At 41.0% G+C, this 21,898-nt stretch overlaps 2 protein-coding genes across 5 annotated transcripts in view; both read left to right on the forward strand.

The window, feature by feature from the left end:
* Window positions 1–46: 46 nt before the first annotated feature.
* Window positions 47–17,289, forward strand: arfip1 (ADP-ribosylation factor interacting protein 1 (arfaptin 1)). Of its 3 annotated transcripts, XM_082536952.1 has the most exons (10): window positions 47–308; window positions 1,640–1,992; window positions 6,190–6,291; window positions 8,477–8,585; window positions 9,185–9,286; window positions 10,039–10,151; window positions 10,384–10,605; window positions 14,509–14,666; window positions 15,068–15,242; window positions 15,332–17,289. In XM_082536952.1, exons 2-10 carry the CDS (start codon window positions 1,642–1,644, stop codon window positions 15,485–15,487), a joined length of 1,488 nt encoding a protein of 495 aa, XP_082393078.1. In that variant the 5' UTR covers window positions 47–308; window positions 1,640–1,641; the 3' UTR covers window positions 15,488–17,289. The 3 variants fall into 3 exon arrangements, with proteins under 3 accessions (XP_082393078.1, XP_082393079.1, XP_082393080.1); XM_082536953.1 differs by lacking the exon at window positions 9,185–9,286 and having other exon boundaries at window positions 49–308; XM_082536954.1 differs by lacking the exon at window positions 1,640–1,992 and having other exon boundaries at window positions 50–308.
* Window positions 17,290–18,950: 1,661 nt separating this feature from the next.
* fhdc1 (FH2 domain containing 1) overlaps window positions 18,951–21,898 on the forward strand; it is a 44,642-nt gene continuing 41,694 nt past the window's right edge. Inside the window, exons 1-2 of one of the 2 annotated variants that reach the window (XM_082535476.1) lie at window positions 18,951–19,152; window positions 20,826–21,132. The gene's annotated coding sequence lies outside the window, so the exon portion shown is untranslated. The remainder of the gene's footprint in view (window positions 19,153–20,825; window positions 21,133–21,898) is intronic. The other variant, XM_082535477.1, reaches the window with a different exon arrangement.

The raw sequence follows: 21,898 nt of genomic DNA on the forward strand, positions 1-21,898 counted from the left end.
AAACTGCAAACAACACATTTTAACAGCAGGGGGAGAGCGCATCCCGCAAATGGTGTAGTTTGCTTCAGCTGACAGCAGAGGCCCAGCAGAGTGGAACAGTCTTTCCGGGCAGTCAAACAGCGAGTCTGGCGTCTTTGCCGAGAGCGAAAGACAGCCGATGATAAACTGCTAGTACATCTATATGCACCGTCTGCGTTAACAGCCCTTTGCGCTAAAACATCCAGTGCGGCCCGGTGCTGAGGATTTCAATAAGCATCTACAACGGCTAACGGGGCACAGCTAAAACAGTTAGCCGCATCCGCACACAGGTAACGTGAACTAAAGTTTTCTTCTTCCCTGTTTAATTGTTGCACGGATGTGCACATCCAGCGAAGCTTGAAGACACTGTCAACTTTAAGTGCTTTCATTGGAAGTTTTTCCTTAGCTGCCTGTCGGCTTGTTAGCTACTTAACGCTAGCTAACTACACGTCAACAGCTGCGATAGATTCACGTTAAGTCAAATTAGTGGGCAGCTCAGAGCTAACCGACTAGCGGGTAAAGCTAGGGAACGGTTTGGTTGATGCATACTTATCACTTTTATTATGTTGCAATCTCAATAAATGAAATGAATTAGCTGCATTATATATTTGGTCTGGCAAGTTTGTTTTTTTTAATCACTTGTGAACAGCCTTGCAGCAAGTCACGTGACTGCACTTCAACAGGTAACCTTGATAAACTCGACTCTGTTCCGGGTAGTACTAGCAGCATCCACGTCGATTTCCACAATGTCATAAAGGCTATAAACCTGACGCGGTTAACATTATGTGAAAGGTGCACTTTGTTTCCGGCAGAGAGCTGAAAATCTGGAAATTATCCAACAGTTCTCTAATGTCGGAGGTAGTTGCTCCAGTATCACAGGTGACAGCTAACAGCCTGTAGACGTACCTGTAGTTTTACAGGTACGCTTTAAAATGCAAGGTAAAATTCAATCGAAATTTACCTTAGAATAAATAATAAATAGAACTGTAAAATCCTGTTGTGAGTTCTGGTTAGGGATTGGATTACACAGCTGCTCCTGAGTGTAGTTTAAAAATGGTGTCTATATGTGAGCCACTTCACTTTCCTGTTGTGCAAGTGCTTTCATCAATAACAGAACCCCAGTTTGTGCCTCTCACATGCATTCGACTCAAAGTTCAAACATGGCCATTCGATAGACACATTAATGTGCTGGAACTGTAGGACATACACCACAATTACAATTGGTCTTTACATGTGCCTGATAGGCAGACTATTCAGAGGTCTGGACTGGGGCAGATAAGGAAGTATAGTACATGGATGTGCTGTAGGCGTGGCCCAGAGTATGTATTGTGCAGCCTCAAATCCCACTACTCGTTTAAACAATGTGAATTTAAACGATTCTTACTTTGTACAAAAACATGACTTTGTATAAAGTTAGGAAACCGTTATTGTGATTCCCTGGTGTCGTATTTAATAAAAAGTAATCACTCAGTGAGATACAGATACACAAAGAAGACCATGAGAAGTCCTAAAATACCTTACAAGCAGCAGTTAACTAATTTCCCTTTGTTAGTAGGGGCACTATAAGCAGTCAGCCAGCTTCGTGGGACTTTTTCATACTTGCCTGTCTGTCTGTTTCCAGGTATGTCTGAAGTTAGTCTTGAGGCAGAGTCGGGGAAGACCTCATCCGAGGAGCCTCAGATGGATTGTGAGGAGGATGGCAAAGCAGAGGAGAGTTTGAGCAAGGAGTTAAAGCAGGAGAGCGTAGACAGCAGCAGTGTCAGGGAGGACGATGTGATGTACGACATTGACATTAACAGTGATGAAGAGAATGCAGAAAGCAGTAACAGGAAGGGACAGAAGCCGCATGATGAGGGCATTCAGAGCGAGACTTTGGCGTCTGGTCGTGTAGCCGATAGGGGACACGAGACGAAACGCAGCATTGAAACGGCTGAAACACCACAGGAAAGCGGAGATACTCACACTGAAACAAAGGTGACATTTACCTTCACTCTGAACAATCGACCTGTCCTGGCACTTCCTCTCTGCTCTCGCTCATGTTGCCATTTTGTCCTTGATTTGCTGTTGCGGTGGCGGTATTCTTCCTATATAATCAGGTTAAATATTGTTGCGGAGCTTTATTAGAAGTAATCCAAAACAAGAAACTGCGTTATTGTGTAGAGTGATTGTGTTTGTTTCCCTCTTTTTACGTTTGCTTTGTTTCATCTTCCACTTGCTTTGCAGGAGTTACAAATTAGCTGGTTTTCTCTCTGTTGGTGGTGCGCTTGGTTTTCTCACTAGTTACCAAGTGTTGCTTTGTAATGTGTTTGAGGATCATCAAAGCCTCGTGCACTCTGCTCTTTTGGCTTACAGCAAAGTGATTGCTAAGAAAAGAAATGAATTTCTGTTTATTACTTTGTATTATTGCAAATATACATGTGTTACAAAGTGCTGATTTGTCATGGTTATCCCCTGCTGGCTGGTAAGTATGAATCTATGCATATTTTGCCTTATTTAGATTAACTGTTAACTGAAGGTTAATGTGCGAATGACACAGTTTCCTCCACTTTTTTTGCTAAGTTGGGCATTCTTACATCTCTTGAGTTCTGCACATGCCGGTCACATGGTTGGCTAGAGAGATTTGGAGTCCTGACTGAACGTTCACAGGCAATCCCACATTTATTGTTTCTGGAATGTGACTCCTTAGGTTGTTGTTTTGTGTTCAGTTTCAGGCTCAGCGCCAGCATTGAATGTGGCATCCCAAGAATTTCATATCAGAAATTTTAATTGTTCTTCCCATTTTCCTTTAGTCACCCTGCATACTTTTGACGTAGACACATTTCAGGTTTTGCTTATTTATTTTTTTGGTGGTGGGGTGTTTTTGTTTGCAGTTTGAGCACAACATTGCGCAACGCTAATGTGTCACGTTCATCTGTAGTTTGCAAGACGCCATTAGCTGACACAGCTAATTGGACAGTAAGCTTATTGTTATTATCCATCCCTCCCTCTTACATCATCTTGATCTGAATCCAGGTTACTGAACCGTAGGGAATGGCAACCTATGACATGCCATACCTTGTCCATTTGCACGCCTGACTCATTTGCAGCCAGTGGAATAACACTGTTAGCCAGTTTTTCTGCAGACTGTGGGTGTGATCATTTTTGCCTCAAGGCCCCTGATAATTTGTTGTTCTGTGAATCGTCTCTTTATGTTTTGTTTTGGGGGTTTTTGTTGGGATTTTTTGGATAAAAAGAGTCATTAATATGGATGCATGGACAGCTAGAATTTGCTGCTAAAAGCACCAATAACAGAACTAGTCAGCAAATTTATTTACACATGTTCTTGTTCTCTGTTTGTTATGGGAGATGTACCTTTTTCAGGCAAATGGTTTGAACCTGAGTGGAGCCAGTCTTACCTGCAGCTGGTAGTTGGATAAGCAGAGCAGTGCTTATCTGCGCTGCCTGCCTGCCTGCAGGTTTCCTATGGCCTTTAAGTATTAATGTGCCAATCACATGGTGCAGCCAGCAAAGCAGTGTCTTTATCGCCCATCCCATCCTGTTTTTAATGTGTTATACTGTGGATCAATAAGTGAAGCAGACGATTCTGTTTTTGATCAACTATTTTGATTTCCATTCACTCAAACACACTAAACTATTTTACATCAAGTGTTCCCCTTGAGACAAAATGTGATCAAAGCAAAATGCCAAATCTATGGCTTTGCAAAGTATTTGAAAATGGTATAAAGTGGTTTACACACCATAGCTGTTGTAAGTAAAAATGGCTCACTGCAGCTTCCAGTATATCTTATTTAGTTGCATTACAAGCTGCAGTCGAATTCACAAGTCATAATTAGAGCTGGAAGTTCTCACAGGTGATGGTATATGTTAGAGTGAAACCTGAGCCATGAAGTTCAGACAGTTGGCACTAGTCCTTTGGTTATGATTGTGTCAAAGCACAGACCTGAGGGCAGAAGGTGTGCAGAGGATGTTGGGTTCTATCATTCTCAAACAGAAGAAGTTTGGAAACACCAAGAGTCTTTGTAAAAACAGGTCAAAAGAAGTAATTATAGACAGAGGGCCTCAGTCGAACAGGTATCCAAGAATCCAGTCTAGTCTGTTTTGGTCCATTGTGAACGACGTTCGAATAGAGGGGGGAAAATGGTGCAGCAGTCACCGATCGAGCCTGCTGGGAGACGCATACCGGTAAGCAGATCTTAACAAGGAGAAGCAAAATCCTCTGTCCTGAGGAACCAAAGAGGGAAATATCTACCCACAATTCCTAAAGACGTGTGTGGAGAAAAACCTGACACTGACCACCACCTCATTATTACGACCCCTATGCTGAAACGTGGTGGTGGCGGCATCATGCTGTGGGAATACTTTGAAGCAACAGGCCCTTGCAGATGTATGCAGATAATGTAGTGTAAGCCTGGATTGAATTTATTTCTCAGGATCTCAGGCTGTGTTCAAAGTTTATATTTCATGAACACAATGCCCTGGTGAGAAAACACAGGAGTGGCTTTGGCTGTTGCGACCTAGCTAGAGTCCAGACCAGAATCTCTGAAGAGACCTGAAAATGGCTGTGTGTCCAAAAACACGTGCCAAGTTTGTAGGATGACTTTCAAATAGTGTTGAGGCTATAGTGGCTCCCAGATACCCTGTCATGGGATATTTCAGTGTTATATTTTTTGATAAATGTACCAAACATTCCCTTTCTTATTGTGAAGTATTGTGTGTGTGGGTTGATGAGAGGGAAAATGCTGTAGGGGTCAATATAAACTTACCGTTGTGTTCTCACAGTGAAACCACTCAGCCTGTTAAGACAGGAACCGGCTCCTCTTACCAGCTGATCTGGATACTACTTGCATTATTTAGAAAGGGGTCAAGATTCATAAATAAAATATCTTGCTCAAAGATGCAAATTCCCCTGTACTGATTATAAAAACACCTCACTTTAAATGCTTTTTTCCCCCACACACTAACATTCACAGGCCTCATAAAAGCTTCCATACAGAATGTCATAGTGATTAGGTCAGTGTCCCAGTTTTCAGGTCCACAGTGATTAGGCCATAAAAAAGTACTAAAACTAGCACAGCTGTATCTTCATCCTCCAACTGCAGGCAGATTATTATAGCTTAAACCAAACTGATGTGGCCATAAACTGTCTCCACCCTGCGGTTTGCTCCGAGGTTGAGCTAAACAAGCCAATGTGTCACTGCATCATGATTAAGGCTACGATTTCTATTTTTCATGGCGAATAAAATGAGGACTGCCACATGATTATTGTGAGAATTGAGTTTTGTTCGATGCTTATTCCGGCTGGATAGGGTGAGCTAATGCTCACGTGGACATAGCCACAAAATTTGGGTATTGTCTGTTTAAGGCATTGCAGTGGCAGATATTAGGAGATGTGGAAGGCCACTGATGATGCATTCTATTCTGTGTAGCTTTAAGAAGTAATGTTGTGAAATAGGGGAGTGTGGAAAGCTGATGCCGGTTGTTGTTGCACAAAAACTTCATATCCTGATCGGTGCTGAAATCAATCAAAGCAACGATCTTAAATCTAATCGTAAATGAAATCTTTTCATCCTGTCTTGATAATCAGTGAAGAAAACTGTGAGAGGAGGATGGGTTGATCAGTGTCGTGGTGATGCAGCATGGTTTAGGTATGTTAATGTAGAATAGTCAAACTGACCATGTTAAGTATTTGTTGAGGTTAAATATTAAAAAAGCAGTTTAATAGTCAAATTGTTATTTATATGTCACTGAATGTGAACAAAAGTGCTTAAGTTACAGAAAAACCCCACTAAACTTCACTTGAAACTCTTACAACTATATAACCTGCAACAACTGCTGTGTTCTTGGATCTTGGCTATGAATACATACAATCACAAAATGAACATGCTGTTGGCCATTTAGACTATAACGCACTTGGAAGATGTTTACTTAAAATTATAAATCCAGTGAGAAATAGGGGGATTTTTTTTTCTTCCTATTGACTTCTGTATATTAAACTTATTTTCAACCAGATGATGAGTCGCCCCCTGCTGCCCATTTGAAGGACGCAGCTCCTCAGCACTAGCTTAATTTTAAGCCCTCGACGATGCCTCTCTTATTTACAGTCTATGATATCCAGTCTCCTCTTTTTTTCCTTGAGAAATAACCTGCTTCATTTAACCATCCTTATTGCAGGAGAGCACAATGGCCGAGGAGTCCCACAGAAGCACAGCGGCGGAGATCCCCGTCACCAGCAATGGAGAACTAGAGCAGAGCCCCGAGTCTGTATTCAGCAGGGTAAGAGATGAGCTTAGTTTCATTAAACCTTAAAAACTGTGCAAATATCTATGAAGAGTATGTGTCACAAAACAAGGGAAACTTGTATAAAGGGATGTATTTGCTATTTTTAACAACTGATATTTAGTTTGCCACGATTTCTAAAAAAGAGCATCAACTGTACACTTTGGAGCAGCTCTAAGTGGCAGATGTTTGAGGGTAAATTAATTTAAGGCAGTCAAGCAGTGATGTAATGGTACAGTAAAGAAAAGCACTTTCCACCAATCACATACAGACCCCAGACACATTTCTTTCTCATCAGTCTGAGAGTTGGCAGTGGTTCCAGCTGATTGCTCCTTATAGCTCACAGTCACACTGCCAAGTCTGTTCAGCTCACAGACAGTATAAAACATGGACATAGCTACCGTCATGTCACCTGCGGTTCTCTGAAGTTCTGTTTTGAAACCTCAAACGAGTGTTTTCTCAGTTACCGTCTTGGTCGCGAGACATCAGATGTGACGAGATGGGGCGGGTCTGGCAGTGAAACCACTTCGTCATTGGCTAATAACTTATGATTGACAAGCCCATGAGCGAGCAGAAAATACCCCAGCTAATCTTCTTTTTCACATATAATATGACCAAGTTTAACAATTTTATTTTTTTTTAGTCAGTGTGACACAAGAATGAGTGACTAACGAGTGAGTTCAGTAACAAAGTGTTTAGAGTTTGGGAAAGAGAGCCATTTTCCCATAGACTTCTATAGGACTGGAAGTCTTTTTGCAACCACAGCTATCGCCATCTGGTGGTCTTCAGATAGAGTGCAAGTTTTTAAGCACTTCAACGTTGGCCTTTTTCCAGTCAGACAGCTGTGTTCAGATTTTTTTTTTTTAACTGTCTATGGTGTAACCACAAGCATGTGTGGAACTTTAAAATGTTTAATCCTGATAAAATAACTTGCTGAGGCAGGAACTGATAAATTACCGGAAGGTTCTTACCTGGTTTCATCTGACTTGATTTAACTTGAATGTGAATGGAGGAATGAAATAAATATTCTTATATTACTTATTCGTAAAATGATAAAAACGTTTGATACATGTGTTCCATGCCACTTGAATCCTGCTGTGATAAATCAATGTAGAGCCTGCAGCGTCTACACAAGTGGCCAAGTCCTTTGTTAGTGTGTGACAAGTATTAAGCGGGATAGCCAGATATCTGGGGAGGTGCATGTCAGGTCGCACCATATGGCTTCATATACCTATAGTGTAGATCAGGGGTCTCCAGCTCCAGTCTTCGAGAGCTACTGTCCTTGACAGCTGAATCAAATGGTTGAATTACCTCTTCAGCATGCCATCAAGTTTGGCAAAGTCCTGGTAATGAGCCATTCACTTGATTCAGGTCTGCTGGAACAAGGATGCATCTAAAAGCTGCAGCACAGTAGCTCTTGAGGATTGGAGCTGGAGACTTGTGGTGTAGATGGTGATAGTCATGGAGGGAGTGGTCCTTTTGATTGGCTCTCGCTTTAGGAAGGCCTCAATATGTGTAATGGTGACAGGAAAACCATAACGCTCCATGTTTTTTTTGTTTTTTTTTTTTATGGTCATGGTTGCTGGTGACCACATGGTCATAACTCTCCTGAACTTAAACACAACGATTCAGTGCTGAACGAGATGAATTGATCCTAGGCACGGCTGTTCGAGCTTTCTTGAGTGTGAGGTTAATTTGTTAGGAGTGGTGAATGTTTCACAAATTGTTGCGTGCCACCCTGTGTGTCTGCACTGTTAGTGGGCAAAAATATATTACATTAAAACTTTAGATGGTATAAAAGATTTAAACAGCTTGATAAACCACAGTGGAGGTTTTCTCTCTTCTCGACCATAGCTGTATTTCAAAAGTGACTCATAAATTTAGCTTCACTAAATCAGTTGTTAATGTGCGCACCCATAAGACCTTCTTCTGATTAAGCCTTTGGGGACACCCACCAATCATCTGTAGCTTCCACGCAAAGACTTCCTGTTCTGCTTGCTTGTCAGGAAGGCAACTAAAAGATGCTTAGAGAGAGCTAAACTGTTATCAGGGGATAACTGTAGGTTTCAGACTACAGAAGGAAGCTTCCAGTCCCTAAGAAATCAAGTCCAGATATGTTTTTATGTTTGTGTCTGTCAGGTCTACTTAAACTATTTTATCTTTGTTTTGTTTCCTCCCGTAGGACTCTTATCCCAGTGGCCCAGGGGCCATAAACCTTTCAGAGACTTGTGTCACATCAAGCAACTTTGCCTCAACCACGGAGGGCATCATTGAATCAGGACCATACAAAGGTGAGCCGTACTCTCCCCAGTTTTACGCCTGTTGCTTTGTGGACCGTTTCCTCACTATTCAGAGGTTTTATGAAGCAGCATCTCTGTCAGTGTGTTGTCAGGCTTTGTCAGCTTGTTACATTATTGGATTTTATTTGCAACATTCTGAGTTTACAAACCACCCATCTGTCCATGTTCCCACTGCCCCACTTTTGTTTTTGTTTTTTTTAAATCTCTCTGAAATATAAAAGGTAGAAATTTGAATTTCTAAAGCTGGACATCTAATTGAATTTAATGAGTTTGCTGTGATCTTCACATCGTATCGCCCCGTCTGCGTTTTATCATCATGTCCTTGTTACAAATGCAAATAAAAATCTCCCCATAGTGCGTAGAGCTGCTAGAGCCCATTCACCGCCATGTTGCCATGGCTATTTTCCATGTTATTTACACTGGCTGAGGTAGGCTTTTGTTCACAAGCACGTGAGCTTGGGGGGGGGGCACAGGAAATAAACACCAGTGGGAGGGGAGGGGGGGCACAGGAAATAAACACCAGTGAGAAAGTCCCCCTTATACTTGTGCTGGAAAAAAGGTAACGCACTAATGATAACTCTATCTCCCAGGGTCAGCAAGCCTGCCCGCATCTCCCGTGTCACCTGTAGCTCCCAGCTCGGCTGTTGCCAGCCGCCTGGCGCGCTCTTCCAGCGATAGTCAGGCTGAGAAAGGTACCTCGAAGCGATGGTGTATGAATCAGATGAAGCAACACCATTTTCTACGCAAAATTAACCACAATCTACTTTACCGCCTTTGGTTCTCACCAGGTCCTTACCTGCTCTTTATTCCTACAGGCTGTGCTTCGTTGCAAATCAAACCTTTCCTCTCCCTTCCTGTTTGTTGGCTCTTCAAACTTTGCCTTTGCATAAGACCGGGCTAACATAAGTAGTGTTATGCTTTGCACTGGCAATCGGTGAGCATTTAAATACCCTTTAGAGTCCTTTTACTGAGGTCTACATGTCAGAATGTCTAGATTTAACTTCTTGATACCTTTACATTTGCTTGGCTTGGAGAAAAAAACTGCCTGCAAATTTAATCTCAGTGGGTTTTCCTGCATGCAGCCTTTGTCCTCGCGTAATGTGGCACCCGGCATGTCTTTATGGAGCCTCAAAGCTGCCATCATGTTTTTGAAAGGCGGTCAGATGAGAGAAAATGGAATAAATCAAAACGTTCTTCACTGCTTTGACATTTGATTTTAAAACTATCACTTAAAGCTACTGTAGCTGACCTTTTTATTTACCTTCAGATGATGACCACCTTCTACAGTTTCATCAGCTCTGGAGCTCCGTATCTTTCAGCATTTCTCTAGACCCAAAACAAAATGAAGCTCCTGTCATTTACAATATTTTAATGCTGTAGAGTTAATTTCAGCTGGGCTGTTCATAGATATCACTTTGCTAAGTGAATAACTTTCACTCTCCAGGCTCGATGACAGCACAGCCAAAGAGCGGAGCGGTGGTGCTTTCAGAAGACTTAAAGAATCCAGCGATGGAAAAACTGGACTTAGTGAGGAAGTGGAGCATCAACACATATAAAGTAAACCTCTCTTTAATTGATTTATTATTATGTCCTTTTTCTAACCTCCTGCTTCTTCTTCTTCCATTTGTAAACTGGGATGTTAGGAGAGTGATCGACATTCTGTCACTTTAGACGTTATTGTGACTCCACTCTTAAGTAGAAACTCCCAGCTGTCCCTGTTCTTATGTTTAAATTTCTGTTTCTCTATTATTTGCTTGTTTTGTTTCAACAATCCTCCTGTCCTCCACAGTGTACCCGGCAGATCCTGTCAGAAAAGCTGGGTCGCGGCTCGCGGACCGTGGACCTGGAGCTAGAGGCCCAAATCGAAGTCCTCCGTGACAACAAGAGAAAGTACCAGCATGTGATCAAGCTGGCTCAGATGCTGGCCAGTCAGCTCTCCCAGATCATGCAGACACAGAGGCAGCTGGGAGATGCCTTCGCCGACCTCAGCCTCAAGACACCGGAACTCCACGTGAGTCCCCATAAAATCTGAAAACCGCCAGACTGGATTTAATACAGTTTAAAAAAAAAAAAAAAAAAATCCTACAGAAGCTATTGGCTTGTGATCCGTCTGAGGGCTCTGAGCTTTCTTTGGGTTTTTGAGGTATGTCAAACATGAAGCCAAAATTTTCAGTGTCGTGAAGGTGGTTCTGCTTCAGTGTGTCTAGATCACCATAGCAGCTCATGCTCAACATATAACCTTGTCCAGAGGTTATGAGTTTAATTTTAAAGATGCTTTCAGTACACAAGCAGATTGGTTTTGCGTGTGTGATTTTAATTAATTTGTTTTTTTTAAATGAATATCTGCTATGAGTGAGATATAGATCATCTAGAGCCATATTTTACTGACATCACAATAAGTCCTTCTGTGACGTTACAGCAGCACAACCTGTCTATGTTGCATTGGCGCTGTAATTTGCATGTCTTCAGTGAGGCAGGAAAGCCATTAATATGTTTTTCTGCTTGCTCCTCCTATCCTGCTGCGTCTGTTTTGTATTGTTGAATCTGCAGCTTATAAAACACTGATCAGAAAACTTGATCGGCAAGATTGGATCCCATTTCACTTTGATCTGGTCTCTTTCAGAACGCTATGGGACAGCGTCAGACCTGATATGAACTGAGTAGCCTTTAATTTTCATGCCATTTTTTTGTATGAAGTTTGAAGCTCTGATGATTAGAGATCCAGTTAGAAGTAAACAGTAGCAGTGGGCAGTAAAGGTTTTCTGCAGCAGTACTGTTGCTTTCTTGAAATATTTATTTATTCATTCATTCATTTATTTATTTTCTATAGACCTTGATCAGCCATTATCCTCTTATGTCCTTTTGTGCAGAAGTACAAAAACACATCAAATGTCCGCTGCATTAGAGACTAAGTTAACAAAGAGGCAAGGCAAGTTTATTTGTATAGCACAATTCAACAACAAGGTGATTCAAAGTGCTTTACAGAGACATTAGAAACAAGCATGATTGCATGATGCAATAAAAAGCATGATTTAAAATTGAATAAAACAAGCAAATTAACTAACTAATTAACAAACAAACAAACAACAGTATATAAAATCAAAACAGATAAAATCAGAACAGTAGATAAAATCAGTAGTTAAATGTAAGTTTTGAAATTTAAGCTTAAAGTGTGGATTTGGTGCTTTATTCAAATGCAGCTGAGAACAGGTGAGTCTTCAACCTGGATTTAAATAAACTGAGTGTTTCAGCTGATCTGAGGCTTTCTGGGAGTTTGTTCCAGATATAAGGAGCATAAAAGCTGAATGCAGCTTCTCCGTGTCTGGTTCTGACTCTGGGAACTGATAAAAGACCGGATCCAGATGACCTGAGGGATCTGGAAGGTTCATACTGGGTCAGGAGGTCACTGATGTATTTTGGTCCTAAACCATTCAGAGCTTTATAGGCCAGCATCAGAACTTTAAAGTCTATCCTCTGACGGACAGGCAGCCAGTGTAAGGACCTCAGAGCTGGACTGATGTGGTCCACTTTTTTGGTCTTAGTGAGGACTCGAGCAGCAGAGTTCTGAATGAGCTGTAGTTGTCTGACTGATTTTTTAGGTAGACCTGTAAAGATGCTGTTACAGTAATCAAGCCTACTAAAGATGAATGCATGGACTAGTTTTTCCAGGTCCTGTTGAGACATCAGATCTTTTATCCTTGATATATTCTTGAGGTGATAGTAAGCTGACTTTGTTATTGTCTTAATGTGTTTTTCTAAGTTTAGGTCTGCATCCATCACTACACCCAAATTTCTCGCCTGGTTTGTGGTTTTTAGGTGTATAGATTGAAGTTCTCTGGTGACCTGTAATCGTTTTTCTTTGGCGCCAAAGACTATTACTTCAGTTTTGTTTTTGTTTAGCTGGAGAAAATTGTGGCACAACCAGTCATTGATTTCCTCAATGCATTTACCAAGAGCCTGCACAGGGCCTCGGTCTCCTGGTGACATTGTGATATATATTTGTGTGTCATCTGCATAGCTGTGATAGTTTATTTTGTTGTTCTTTATAATCTGTGCCAGTGGGAGCATGTAGATGTTAAACAGAAGGGGTCCCAAGATGGAACCTTGGGGAACTCCACATGTGATACTTGTCTGCTCAGATGTGAAGTTACCTATTGATACAAAGTATTTCCTGTTTTCTACGTATGTTTTGAACCAGTTTAGTACAGTTCCTGAAAGACCTGTCCAGTTCTCCAGTCGTTTGAGTAATATGTTGTGGTCAACTGTATCAAATGCTGCACTGAGATCCAGTAAAACTTGGACTGACATTTTTCCACTGTCTGTATTCAGACATATGTCATTGAACACTTTGGTCAGAGCGGTTTCAGTGCTGTGGTTCTGTCTAAAACCTGACTGGAAGGCATCGTAGCAGTTATTCTGTTTTAAGAAGTAATTGAGCTGTTGAGAAACTGCTTTTTCAATGATCTTACTTAAAAACGGGAGATTTGAGATCGGCCTGTAGTTGTTCATTTGTGTCTTGTCAAGATTGTCCTTTTTCAGTATAGGTTTTATTACAGCAGTTTTTAGTGATTCTGGAAACACACCTGATAATAAAGAAAAGTTGACGATCTGTAACAGGTCTGACTCTAAAGTCTTTGAGACCTTTTTGAAAAGAGGTTGAAGAGAGGTTTTATTCTTTTAGGTCATATTTGTTGTTTTACTTTCTAGTATTTAGAGGAATCTTATGTGACAGCATGCACACATTAGTTAACCTCCTAAGACCCAAACTCTTCCACGGCATGCATTTTTAGTTTCTCTTCGATATTTGGGCATATTGGGACCAGATGAAAGTAAAAACAAAGAATTACCAGGGTTTTTTTTTTTTTTGGTTTTTTTTTTAAACCTATATTTTTGTTTCTAAGAAAAATGAGAGCCACATGTGAGGATATTTGTTTAAAATTTCGACAGAACAGTAGCAGTATAATGTCCTCATAAGTGGATATCAGGTGCTTGTAGAGCAAAATTGAGTATTTTGGTCTAAATAACCCAAAATGTGATGTCCAAATATGTGGATGCCAGGTCCTAGGACATAGGTGTCAAACTCTGGCCCGCGGGCCAAATTTGGGCAGCCTAATTACATTTGGCCCGCGAAGCCATACCAAATTACTATTAGAGCTGGCCTACTGGTATTATACAGCTAATATATATATTGTTTAGTATTAAGTTTTGCTTGTTCCATATTCAGGTTTTCAGCAAAACGTGTTTGAGTCCATAAGAAAAGATTCATTCTTATATCTGGAGGAATAAATATATTTCAATAAATATTAACATTATCCCGCGACTTTGTTCCAGTTTTGAATTTTGGCCCACTGTGTATTTGAGTTTGACACCCCTGTCCTGGGAGGTTAAGAGTTGTCCACCATTATTAGATGTGATACACTGGTTGCTAGGGAACAATGTGTATTCCCTCGACTGAAACCAGTGCTTCTTTTTTCAGGTTGCTTTCAGTCACTGGTTGAAATCGGTAGCAAAGAAGTTGGTTGTTTGCCAGCAGTTTGCCACAGCTGAATTTAGCTTTTACCCCTCAGCCCTAAAAGGCTGAGGGTTATTGCCGCACCGCCGCGTGGGCGGCGTGGAAACCTAAGTTGGTGAATGCGTGAAGCTTGTTGTATTTAGTTATGGTGGTGATAATTCATCTTTAGAGGCTGCAGTTTGGGGTCATTTGAAAAAAAGTGAAATCAGAGCTCTTTATTGCATTGTGTAATGCTGAACTTTAATTAAGTTAATTGAACTTTCACGATGCCTTAAGTCTGCATTTTTCAAAATAAGTTTGTGTGTTAGTCAATTAAATTTGTGGAAGGTCACAGCTTAAACCCGTGTGTTTAAATTTTAATTTGGTGCAATAAACACAAATAATTGTGCCTGTTCTTTTCAGGAGGAGTTTGGATACAACGCTGAAACCCAAAAGCTGTTGTCCAAAAACGGAGAGACGCTGCTGGCTGCCATCAACTTCTTCATCTCCAGTGTGAACACGCTCGTGGACAAAACAATCGAAGACACCATGATCAATATCAAACAGTATGAAGCTGCAAGGTAATGTGCACACAGGCTTAGTTCTACTTCTGCACCAAACAGACTTTTATTTAATTGTGAGACACAAGGCTTTGGCTGGATGCCCACGGAAACGTCTTTCTCTAAAGTTCAGACATATAAGTTGTTGTGTTTAATTTGATGAATTACCATTTTAATTAAATTGGACAGTTTTAATTGTGGACAAATTGAATTGTGTTTAAGCTGCTGCCGGAGATTCAGGTTGTTGAGGTTGCGGACAAACAGACTCAAGGACAGCTTTTACATCAGGGCAATATTTAATAATAAATTTACGATGCACTAATGTAAAACTTTTTTTTTTTTTTTTGTACAAAAATTATTGTTGATTCAGTTGACGCAGTTTGCGTTTTTCTGATGTGGTTTATATATTTAAACACTCCTAGGGTTGAGTATGATGCATACCGTACAGATCTGGAGGAGCTGAATCTGGGGCCGCGTGACGCCAACACCGTGCCGAAGATCGAGGTGTCTCAGCAGCAGTTCCAGACCTACCGCGAGAAATACGAGAGGATGCGAAACGACGTCTCCGTTAAGCTGAAGTTCCTGGAGGAGAACAAGGTTGGTTAGGTGCTAGCTCGCTCTACATATCACTGCCCACGTGTTAACTTTCAGCTAATTGTGTCGCTTTTTTGCTCCTGTTGTCTCAGGTGAAAGTTCTGCATAATCAGCTCATCCTGTTCCACAATGCCATCGCTGCATACTATGCTGGAAATCAACAGCAGCTGGAACAGACACTCAAGCAGTTCCACATCAAGTTGAAAATGCCAGGCGAGGACAGTCCATCTTGGCTGGAAGAGCACTAATCATTCCTTTTCGGCTCCATTTGACAGGACATGTCAAATTTACAGAGAAACTACAGGAGCTTTCTTCCCTCTTTAATGCTATTCTCGCTGCTTTTCGAACTTTGAGAACTGTAAATGAAAATAATGCAAAAACGGAAAAAAAAAAACCTCCCACATTCCATTTGTCTTTGTTAAATCGTTTTCCTTCTTCTTGGTTATTTCACATCATTGAAACACGCACTTTTGCACTGTTTGACAGATGTGTCAAACAGATGTTGCTGCAGTAAACGCGTTTGGAAACTCTACATGGCCTTTTGTATTCCAGCGTATGATTGTTGTATCCCAGCACAGTGGACATGTTGGCTTTGTAAAGTGGGGCAGCTATGGGATCAAAACAACTGCCGTTTTACTCACATTCTTTATACTGCTCTTATCAGCCGATGAATGCTTTGCAAAAGATAAGCAGGAAGCTTTTTTTTTTTTTTTTTTAAATGCAAATCCTTTAATGAATTGATCAATTTTACTCACAAACTCTGATTAAAGTGGTAGTTTGATATTTTGGGAATTTGCTTTCTTGCCGAGGCTCATGTAAGATCTGCTCTGTCCTCTCAGTTTAAAGCCAGCAGCCGGTTAGCTTAGGATAAAAACTAGACACGAGGGTAGCTTTACTCTTTCCACCGGTTAGAAAGAAACCTGCCTCCTAATACCTCTAAAGTTCATGAATACAGAAAGCCAAAGTGTATGAAATCAAGGTGTGCTTGTGCAGAGGTAAAACCAGGCAGCCATGTTTCTGATTGTGAATTTTATGCTAAGCTACTGTAACTGACTTCTTCCTCTGGATGAGCTAGATGGCTGTCCATCCCCACATTTGTGCAAAAACCAAAGTTTTCCCAAATGTTTGAAACACTCCGTGCAAAGAGATGGCAGTTCAGGTGACCTTTACACAATCCCTCTGTTTTTAGGACTTCTGGGGGTTTTATTGTTGTTGTTTTGTCTACATTTAGGGTTCGCGGTTGAATGGGTAAAAGTGTTGATAAAATGAAGGATCAGCCTTATGTGAATAGATGTGCCTTGATTTCTTGAATTTGTTCTCCTCAAATCCATGCTGTCTGGTCTTCTTGTTAAAAGCAGGTGCGCTCGCTACCAGTGTTCAGAGAATGGAGCAAACGAGCACCTTCCACCCTCTGAGATGGATCCTGTACAATTTTACACGTTTAAACGCAGCACAAATAAAAGGAAAACTCCAGTACCTTAGTGAAGACGTGCTGTTCTCAAACATACTTATCCATATTGCACACGTGCACATTTCTGAAATTGAGATCAAAAACTTGTTAGAAGTGTGTGACATGTACGTTTTAAACCAAAATGCAATTAACTTGAGAGATATTGTCTTTTGTAAATTTAAACACCAGCATTTTTTTGCATAGGCTGCGTACGGTTTCCTTCGATGGGCTGTGCGAAAGTATGATTATTCCAAAGGGGACGTTCTGTCTGCTAGTGTGGTCCTCACTTTGTGGATTTGTACTTCTCCTGTGGCTCGCTATAGCAGTGTGAGAGCGTGAATCTTGTACAACAATCTGTTCCTTAAAATAGATGGCTATATATTTTTAATCTCTATTTGATTTTTAGTATGACAAAAATGCTGCCCTTTGGCGTTGTTTTCCTAAAGACCTGCATAATGGTGTGCTACTGTGGTAGCACCGTGTCACAGTGGGCATCTACCTTTGTAATAATGAAACATTAACAAATGTTGAGTTAAAAGGATTCTGAATGTTGTGTAACCTTTTTGGGGGGGGGGAAATAAAACATTTTTAAAAAAAGTGTCTCCAGAGTTCAGTGTTGGTGCTGTAATTGGGGGTAATGGTAGTAGCTTGTATAGAAAGTCACCACCAGGGGCCAACAAAGAAAAGCAGGCTACTTTTGACCTGCCGGTGAAAATATATCCTTACGGGTTATTTATGCTTTTCTTTTTCTTTTTTTTCCCCCCCACCTTTCCTTTTCACACAGGCTGCTGTGATACATCAGTCTGCAGCCTGCTGCATTCTGACATATGGATTCAGATTGATGTAGTTTACCCAGCAGTTCTAGAGCGTGGAGCCATTTCACTGGGGCTTGTCTGCGTTTACTTAACTCCATGTGCTTTCAGATCCCTCTGTAGGTTTTCACAATGATGAGCCCACCACACCCACAATTATACATTTGGCAGGATCCGGTTAATCCTCGGGGAAAAGCTTTGAGGATGTTCATCACAAAATCAGTGACATGTTTTATCTGCAGGCACAAATGAGGGCTTTCAGTGTCCCATGCCAACAAATGAAGTCTTGGAAATGTTTTCCATTGCTGGGGGGGGGGGGGGGGGGAAGGAATCTCATTCACGTTTTTGACTTTCACAAAGTAGGAACTAATTAATCATTTTAAAATGCATTTTACATAAAAAAAAATTTTTAGCTAAACAAAATCTTGGTATTTTGAGAGCATTTGAAATGTGAAACTGTTAAAATAATTGGGAAATTCCTTTAGATTGAATTAAATGGAATAGTGCAGAAGATTCTGGGTTTCAGCTGAGGCCTGACTGTGTGAAGTTTGCACATTCTCCTCGAGTCTGTGTGAGCTCCCGCAGTCTAAACACGCATGTCACATCCACCATAGGGGTGGCTATGACATGCACATCTTACCTATGACTACTGGGACAGGGTCGGGTTGGATGGAAGTTAAATAATGTTGTAATTGTTTGATATCAGATTTATCAAAATATCACCCCCCCCACCCCCCACCCCCCAAAAAAAGAATCTAAATTCAATAACTTATAACAAATTTACTAATTTTAATGTGCCTGCCTCTTTCCACAAATACATAGTCCCATACTAATGAAGTATCTACATTAAAGCACAGGACCTATCGGTGACGTAACGAAGCTAGTAAAATGTTGTGTGGTTCCAACGGTAGCTACGTTTAATTTTACTGAGAGTTATAATAACAGCGTGTCACACAACCTTTGTTTACAGTTTGCAAACTTAAGGAGTTAGGGAATGGCAGGCAGTGGATCAAACCACTGTGAGGTACATATGGGGGAGTCCGCCTTTAAAGAAACTTACACCCCCACCACCACTTCTGAAATACCTGAAATGGGAACCGCTTGTTTAGTAGCTGAAATAACAAATAATTAATGAAGCAAAAAAAACAAAAAACAAATTGATTGAAATTGAAATGATTAGCTTATTTCTGAAAAGTTTAAGTTAGGTTTCTCAAAATTTCGACTTGCTAAAATAACGCCGATTTTTTTTAGGGTAAACTAGCAACATGTTAATTTTTCAAGTTTTTCTTTAGAGAAGATGTGTTGTGTGAAGTGTCTAAAGCAGGGGTCGGCAACCCGAGGCACGCGTGCCACAGTTGACACCCGAAGGGTGGACTGGCCATCGGGCATACCGGGCATTTGGTCTGTGGCCTGATGATTTTTATTTATTTATTTTTTGTAACCGTATAAACAATGAAAGTGGTGGATTGGCCAGATGCTGGTCGGTGTGTAAAAAACTAACTCAGTTGTTTGGTGGTGGCTATGGCGGAGCTTCCACAGATTCAGTAACATTAATAAGTGGTGGAGGCCAGCAGGTGGATGAGAGAGAGGGGAGGCAAGAGGAGAGACCCGAGGCGGCCCCGGTCCGAGTGTCAGGTGAACTGAACTTCAGGTAAGAAGTTATGACCTGCAGTCTATCTGGGTCAGATATAAACCAAGTTTAGGTGGAGTTTATTTTCGTTATGCTGACTTTTTACAGTCAGTTACAATAACTCGTACTGCCTGAGCTAGCATGACAGAGTTTCTATACAGCTGGGTTTGTGCTTTGATGTTACTGATAGTGAACTTTATTTTATTCATAAGGTTAGTAGAGTTGCCAACCGTCAGTAAATTACCTAAATTACGTGTTTGGTGTTGAGCTGAGAAGGGACACAGTTTGTCCCGTACTTCAGCTAGAATGGAAAAAGACACAAAGGTGGATTTATTCTGTTACTCCGCACAGCTGCCTCTTCTTCTCTCATTCTCTCCCCTCTCTCTGCTGTTGCTACTTCAATCATGAAACTGATCAATGATCAGCTGATCGGCTTTTCTCTCTTGTTTGTTTATCGCCTACTTTGCGCCAAAAAGAGGAAACCGCCGGATGTCGCGCTAAACAACAGCAGCACGTTTAAGTTTGATCAGGTGTTGTTAGAATTTAGCTGATGTTTGCTGGAGCCACAGCTGTAAAACCTGCTGGTCATGTCATGATGTCGGTTTGGTTATCTGGTGAGAGGGAAACATGAAGATGAAACCAGGAGATGTCCTTACTGGATCATCAGAGCGGAACAGGTGATGGAGAAACAGGTTTACCTTTTAGGTGACATGAATGAGTTGAAGGGTTGGGTTGAATATTAACAAACATGCCATATTGGCCCAGTTTATTTCTCTTATCATTGTTGTGAGGAGACCATAAATAGCATTTGTATTTTCTGTTGTACAGTTCATTTGCTGTCATGGAGTTCTTGTTATGGATAAAAAGTGTATTTTTTTGTTTCAAAACAGCTGATAACTATTCGCTGATAGCTGCCAACATCTGCAAACAAATATAATTCTATAAAGTGGTTCTATATATTGCGTAACTGTTCATATAGAGCGTTATTAAATTTATTGCTAAAGCAATCATATGGCACACTGACTTCTGAGGAAATTTTAAATGGCACTCGTCATCAGAAAGGTTGCCTACCCCTGGTTTAAAGTATTCATAGTGTAAATACAAAAAACAAAAACAAATAAATCATAGGCAGCTAAATAACAAAAGGTTTGAATTAAAGATAGTGTTACAGGTGTGCAGATTGATCCAAATGTTGACAGTATCGATACCAACTTTGGTTTTAAACATGAACTATGAAAAATGTCTCTACCGTTTTTTGTTGACTGTCATGTCTATTTTATTTAAATAACACGCTAAAAACAGAAGCTGAGCCAGAGTTTAGAGACAGGCACTTTTACACTCCAGGTCTCCCCCCGAAAAAAGAAGAAAAAAACACGTTTCAAAATACACCAAAAACTGAAACGTGGTTTTTTTGTGTTAACTAATTATTTTTATAGGTATATATCACCACTGGTGATTTTGTGGTCATTAAAACGTGTTCAGGGTTTACAAATTAATGATGAATCATGACACACAGATCTCCCCTACATAAGCTGCCTTTATAGGTTAAAAGTATCAGCAACACTGATCCTGGCTTTACTTACACGTAAATAAGAATAACACAGCGCCAAACGCGGGGAGGTTTAATGTTGCATAAATACATGTTACGCTCCACCTGTGCTCACGCCTAATTAAACATACCCACTTATACCCAGCTCCTCACCTAGCCCACCTTCAGCGCTGTTTTCCGCCTTGTGATTGCACCAGTGCTCACACGCTAGCGCGCGCGAGGAGGGTGAGCGGCACGTGCATGCGCCCGTTCCACCTGGCCCAATCACGTACGAGGAAGCTGAGAGCAGCGCTACAGTCTGCCGCCGCTGCCGTGGAGCCTCGCATTGACCCGCAGCTCGGCCAGCAGCTCACCTGACAGGGCTGACAGCCCGAGAAGACCACGCAAGATTTTCTCCTCTGAAAAGTATCTTTCGCTAACACCAACGGCGTCGGAGCCCTGTCGTCCGTCCGGTGAGTCAAGCGGGACGGTAACCGCCGCATCATCACGCTCTGTGTGTGTGTTATGTGTTTGTGAATGTGCGGTGTGTAACTCAGGTGTGGAGAGTCGTTGCACCGTGAGGAAGCATTTTAGTGAGGCGATGAGCGTTTAATCTTCCTGCTCTTTTGTGGGGGTTTTCTCTGAGGTGACAGTCGAGGTGTTCTGCAATGCAGTCCACGTCCAAAATTACATCATTTTGGTGATTTGGTGTAGTTCAAGCCCTGAATCTGTTGCTTTGCTGTGCATAAACGTCATGACTGTGTATCTCAGTATTTCTCTGTAGGACTTGACAGCATCAGTTTAAAATAAATAAATAAATAAAAAATACTTAGAAATGCTTGCTACATTACATTTCATTTTTCCTCCTTAAAGAAAAGTAGTTAAAGTTCTCCATTTAAACTATTTGAAAAGTTTCTTTATACAAGAGTGTAAAATACTCATGATTTTTAATTAAAATCAGGAAGTAACCTATCACAAAATTAAAATGTAAACAAATATGATTAGTGTGTAGTGCTCCTTTGGGGCTTTTGCATTTCCTGAAACTTTGTGCCAAAGTACAAATATATTGATTATAGCTTATATGCATATAGAGTGTGTTACTACTGGAGTAAAAACAAGTGTTTCACCAGCACAAGCTAATCCAACATGTAAGTCAGTGCTGGTTTTGTCTCAGCCCCTGCTTTCCTTGGCTTTTGTACACTGCTATCCATGCCCAGATGAGTTAGTGGAGTCCATTCA

Source organism: Aulonocara stuartgranti, assembly GCF_965226115.1.
Source record: "Aulonocara stuartgranti genome assembly, chromosome: 6".
NCBI classification, from domain to species: domain Eukaryota; kingdom Metazoa; phylum Chordata; class Actinopteri; order Cichliformes; family Cichlidae; genus Aulonocara; species Aulonocara stuartgranti.

What these genes read in the sequence shown, in the direction of transcription:
- arfip1 (XM_082536952.1), top strand. Translation starts at nt 1,642, where the DNA reads ATGTCTGAAGTTAGTCTTGAGGCAGAGTCGGGGAAGACCTCATCCGAG. An exon ending in TGAATCAGGACCATACAAAG is followed by an intron (nt 8,586 to 9,184) that starts GTGAGCCGTACT and finishes TCTATCTCCCAG; the next exon opens with GGTCAGCAAGCCTGCCCGCA. An exon ending in AAACAGTATGAAGCTGCAAG is followed by an intron (nt 14,667 to 15,067) that starts GTAATGTGCACA and finishes AAACACTCCTAG; the next exon opens with GGTTGAGTATGATGCATACC.